Source organism: Carassius auratus, chromosome 44 (assembly GCF_003368295.1).
Source record: "Carassius auratus strain Wakin chromosome 44, ASM336829v1, whole genome shotgun sequence".
Lineage (NCBI taxonomy): Eukaryota > Metazoa > Chordata > Actinopteri > Cypriniformes > Cyprinidae > Carassius > Carassius auratus.
Window position 1 is genome coordinate 14,846,093 of NC_039286.1, and position 5,636 is coordinate 14,851,728.

Here is a 5,636-nt window from a genome sequence, read left to right on the forward strand (position 1 = left end):
CGCAGGGCTGGGGGTATACTCCAGGACAGGTTTAAGAACCACTGTGCTAACCTTTCAGATTTTGCTTCTTCCCATTAAAACAGTAGGTAGTAAAATACAAACATTGATGTGTCCATGCGCAGTAAACCCTGGTCGGACAATTACGGGTATAATAAAATGTCAGGACACCCCTAATTCAGTTACATAACTGTTGATACTCCCCATAGAAATGCATATTTTAATTAAACCCCATGAGACAGGCAGCAGGTGAATAAACTGACGTTAGAAGGAGGGAGTCACACATAAACTCCTCCTCACTGCTAAACTGCGGATAAATTACAGGCTAAATTACTCCAGATCTAATAAACCAAACTTTGACACCGTGCCAGTAGCCCATGTTGAGGAGTCTCTGAAATTCACCTTCAAGGATCCTTCCATAGCAGGTAAGTCAATTTCTAAAGATGCTGAGTTTTTTTTCCCCCATAAAAATCTGTATTATTAATCAGTTTTTTTCTTAAATGACACATTCATATTATTGTTTATTTATTTATTTACATTTTATTCCGTTTACATGGATGCACTATCCCTTCAAGCAATGAGATGCTCTATTGTGAATATTCACAAAATGTTAATAGGCTATAGGACCTTTTACCATATCATGTCTCTTCAGCATCTCAACATAAAACCACTCTCTTTCCCTCTATAGGTATTGTTGAAGTGAAAAAACCTTAAACTTTATTGATGTAAAGATGGTAGTTTTACTACTGAAACGCCACCGCTACGTGACCACACTCGTGAGCTCCATCATCTTGTTACTTCTGTACTTTCAAAACTCTGTGTTGATTTTATCTGAGAGATCTCCTTGTGCTTGCCACATCTGCGTTTCGGACAGAAGAAAAAGTGACTGGTTTAGAGAGCGATACAACCCCAACGTACCACTTCTGCTTAACAGCACCAACAGTGTATTGCATGCAGACGTCTCCAGGTGGTGGAAGGTAAGAGAGACTGCTGAAAAATAAATATACATCATACTGACTTTATTTGGTTTTGTGGCTTTGAGGTTGGTAAGATTTGTTTTTGAAAAAAGTCTGTTTTGCTGACCAAGGCTACACTGGTCCAAAATACAGTAAAAATGATACCATTGTGGAATATCATTACAATGTGTTCTGTTGTAATATATTTTTAAAAATGTAGTCCTTGATAGCCTACAAGATCCTTCAGAAATCATTTCAGTCAGGCCACGTCGGCTGTGACCAGGATTCTTCGATGAATATGAAGTTCAAAAGAACAGCATTTATAAAAAAACAAAAAACATAAAAAATGTTTAAAAAGACAATTTTGATCCATTTAACAGGCTCAATATCTTAATATTAATATCCATTAATATTCCGCTCACCGTAAACCAATTCCCGCTCATCCGACATAAAATGTATCTAGGCCTATTTGTTTACTGTTTGTACCGAAAATCTTGTATAATTGTCCAAAATTATACATGCTGATAAATAGCAATTATCATGTTTCAAAACGAAATTCTTACATTCTTCTTAATTGTATTAATTAAAATGTAATACATTTATCTAACCTTAGCAAACATACCTAAAATTCAAAAACTGAAAAAGTGTAGGCCTATTTGATTTTCGTTAACCTTTTTCTGTAAAAAAATAGGTGCGGTTGTTGTGCAATAGAACATTCAAAACAAGCTAATTAAAACACAAACGCACACACACACAAGATGAAATATGTGTAGATGTTTACAAAATACACTTGAATGATAAAGCCTGTGAAAAGCAAACACAAGATAAACTGTATTTAAAAAACGCTTGGATTATGGACTGGGTCAAGGAGCGTTTAGGGGTCGTTCACATATCGCGTCTTTTGCGCGCTCAAGCTCGTTATTTTCAATGTAGGCTCGCGGTATGCTCATAATGGAAGGGACACGATCGCGACGCGAAAGCGGTGCGACACGGTCGTTTTTTCCAGGCGCATCCGCACCGCATCGAGTTAAGAACATCTCAACTTTTCAGAGAGCTGCAAGCGCACCGCAGGTCATGTGACAAGAACCAACCAATCAGCTTCATCCTTTCCTGTGACAACTTGAAAGCTCAGCCAAGATGAAGGAATTTCGAAATACATTTAGTAGCAGAGCTACTGCAAGCGATTTTTAGTGCTGCAAATTCATTTATTCTTTGCTGAAATTTCCGAGCCTTCATGTAGAGAGCAGGTCATGATTGATTAGCAACAGCAGACGCCTCAGGAGCGCAACTGCCCAAGCACTTTGGAAAGAAGAAGAAAGCGACGCGCATAGCGTTTTCCATGCGTTTTTAGGCGGCGACATGTGAGATCCCACTGCGCTCTGCTCACATGCTCATTTGGGAAGACAACTGCCATAGAAAGGAAATTATCCATAGAAATGATCTTAATTTTAAAGCAGATGTTTAACACTGCTAGAGAAAACAAGCATGTTTAATTTGACCTCATAATTTTGGAGATAAAGACCTTGTGATATCTAGTCCTGGTCTATAATTCAGTCACAATAAACATATTACTGTAAACCTCTTGAAATAGTAAACTACCATAAAAATTTTTTACACGAGTGGATGCCTATTTTTGATGCTAACTTATTTAATAATATCATACAGGGTCTACAAACCGTACCAAATACCAGCAGTTACACAAAGGTGATGGATCAGCTGTTTTCCCTCTTCCCCGACAAACATCACTACTCAGACGCCGGTCCAGACCGCTGCAGAACCTGTGCTGTGGTGGGAAACTCTGGGAACCTTCTGGGATCCAATTATGGGCCCCGCATAGATTTCCATGACTTTGTCATAAGGTAAAAAAAATTATAATATTACTGATTTGGCTTTTAAGGTTGTCTTTCATGTTTCAGTTTAATGAGAGTTTAGAGATTAATGAAGCATCAGTATCGATGGAATTGATATGTTGTGCATTTATCGACTGAGGCTGTAATAATGCCTTGAGTCATGAGATCACACTAGACCAGGTGATTTCAGATGTGTGAAAATATGATGTAAACATAAAAATAAATAAAAAATCATCAGAAAACCGTGCACATCTCAATCACCTTTGTGTATTTCTCCCAGGATAAATAAAGGCCCGACAAAAGGTTATGAGAAGGATGTGGGATTAAAGACGACTCACCGAATTATGTATCCTGAAAGCGCTGTGGACTTGGACGACTCCACCCATCTGGTGCTTTTTCCTTTTAAGATTCTGGACATTGAGTGGCTCATTAGTGCCTTCTCCAGTAAAACCATAATTCAGTAAGAATTAAACAGACATTTTCATCTTGCCTCTGTATAATGCATAGTGAAGTAGTGTTTATAAGCGCAGTACTGCATTGTTTACAATGGTAACCAAAGAAACGCTATATATTTAATTTGGGATTTGTTTGACAATTTCAATTTAACTTGTGTTGTTTGACATAAGACATTTCAATTTTTGCTCCTCTCAGTTAAATAGAGAGTGCTGCTGTTTAGTCAAGTCAAGTCACCTTTATTTGTATAGCGCTTTATAAAATACTGGTTGTGTTAAACAGGAAAATGGATTGTCAATAATACAAGAAGACAATAACAGTCATTTTTCAGCTCAAGTCAGTTCATTGATTATTCAGTGATGATTAATCATCCAGGTTAAATATGAAAAAATAAAATATGCACCTTTATGCACCACAGTAAAAACCTTTTTGACTTCTGAAATGTTTATGAAACATTCCACGTTTATACAGCTTGACATCTTACATATTCTGTTACAGAACATATTCCAAAGTCCCATCTACAATCAAAGCAAACAAGGACAAGGTGAACAACACAGACTTTCTCATGAAATCAACCAGTCAACCAAATGACAAATGTTGATTTGTATGGTTTACTGATATGACCTGATTGAAATATTGCTATTGCAGACTCAAAAAATGATATTATATGACATTATAAGTGCATGTTTCATAAATGTCCTGTTTTATTTCTTGTTTTTAGGTGATGGTTCTTCACCCAGCATTCATAAGATACGTCTTTGATAACTGGGCAGAAGGCCATGGCAGATATCCATCCACTGGTTTCTTAACTCTGATATTCGCTCTTCACATCTGTGATGAGGTAAAACTCACGTTCTGTGTCTCAAACTGTGTGTGGCATGGCATTGTCATTATTCAGGGAGTGTTAGTTGTTTTTTTGTTTTGTTGTTTATGTATCACAATAGAGTTTATAATATCATATATAATAACTGTAAATCAGGTACATTTCTTGTGTAAATATAATTAATCTCGATTACTGTCATTTTAGAATTATCTTCAGAATCACTGCACTTTTACAAATCAATCAATCAATCAAGAGATTATTTTAATATCCAGTTCATATTTTTTTGAATGAACTGGAAGTGAGGGGGACAGAAATATCAAATGTTATAGCAGTTGTTGTTTTTTTTCTGATTTTTGTCAAATTGATCGGTCTTATTATTGTCTTATCTGTTACTTTTAATTAGCTAAGATTAAAATAGTTTAACAGTTAAAAAAACGTTTCTGCTTTTCATTCAGCTTAGCTTCAGTGATAGCTTGATGTCTTTGTCTATGTTAGGGATTTCCTGGCACAAGTTATTACTTCTATGAGTCTGTTTTGAATTTTCTGTGCTAGAGCGTCCTCCGGCTTTGAGTATTAATGAAACATATACTGCATGAGAGTGATGTCAAATGAAAATGAAGCGTTTTCAGGATAAATATCCAGCAGGCAAATATCGTAGACGATCATGCTTTATACATAGAGAGAAGCAGACATCTTGATCATGATTAAAGTTTGATTTGTTGTTTAGCCCTAGTGATAACAAATAACTGTGGGAATTAAAGTTGTGATATGTAATTAAAGGTATTAAAGGTATAAAATAAAACAAAATTAATTATTCTACTCAGATGTTGAAATGGGCTTGCATATTACTGTTCATTTCAAATACAAAAAAAATAAACTAAATGTAATATCACTGGTGGGACAAACATTTTCTCAGATTTATTTTTTCTTTCTTGAACAATATTTTTTTTTGTTGTTGTTGTTGTTACCAAAAAAAAAGTATTAATCCATGGATAACTTTCTCTTCCAGGTGAATGTATTTGGGTTTGGAGCTACCAGTGGTGGAATCTGGCATCATTATTTTGAAAAAACATTGACTTCCTATCAAGGTGTTCACGCTGGAAAATTTGAAAATGAAATAATCAGTCAGCTCCAAAAGATAAACAAGATTCTGGTTCACAGGGGTTGGACATGAAGCAGAAACAATAGTACTGCACAATATTACACTGAAATTTTGAATACTGCATTTCGCAAATTCCTGCAGCAAAGATTTTCCTTTCAAGAGATCAACTCTTCTATGTTTAATTTGAGCTCCTCTAGTGGCACTAAATGAAACTATGGTATAGGCCTCTTCATTTTTTTGTTTTTTTGTTGAACCTGTCAGGATGTTCAAAAGTCTGTGTAATGGTTTTAATCAAAATTAAATGTCACATATTTTACAACTTTCTGGAGTTTTATTTTAGGTTTTGATGTACTTAAGAATATATATTTGGAGTATAAGTACCAAAACCATCTCAATATATTTTTACAGCTCCTTTCTTAGGCGCTCTGCTGAGAATAGGTAGATTTCGGCTTGTC

At 35.5% G+C, this 5,636-nt stretch overlaps 1 protein-coding gene across 1 annotated transcript; it reads left to right on the forward strand.

The window, feature by feature from the left end:
* The first annotated feature begins 396 nt into the window (after window positions 1-396).
* LOC113062022 (CMP-N-acetylneuraminate-beta-galactosamide-alpha-2,3-sialyltransferase 1-like) lies at window positions 397-5,399 on the forward strand. The gene is made up of 7 exons (XM_026231518.1): window positions 397-422; window positions 686-974; window positions 2,619-2,812; window positions 3,084-3,263; window positions 3,755-3,800; window positions 3,978-4,097; window positions 5,089-5,399. Exons 2-7 carry the CDS (start codon window positions 729-731, stop codon window positions 5,251-5,253), a joined length of 951 nt encoding a protein of 316 aa, XP_026087303.1. The 5' UTR covers window positions 397-422; window positions 686-728; the 3' UTR covers window positions 5,254-5,399.
* Window positions 5,400-5,636: the final 237 nt, after the last annotated feature.

Bases quoted from the DNA above. Each gene is read 5' to 3' on its own strand.
- LOC113062022 (XM_026231518.1), top strand. From the start codon at position 729: ATGGTAGTTTTACTACTGAAACGCCACCGCTACGTGACCACACTCGTG. The intron at 3,264-3,754 runs GTAAGAATTAAA...ATTCTGTTACAG, and splicing joins TCCAGTAAAACCATAATTCA to AACATATTCCAAAGTCCCAT. The intron at 4,098-5,088 runs GTAAAACTCACG...TTTCTCTTCCAG, and splicing joins CTCTTCACATCTGTGATGAG to GTGAATGTATTTGGGTTTGG.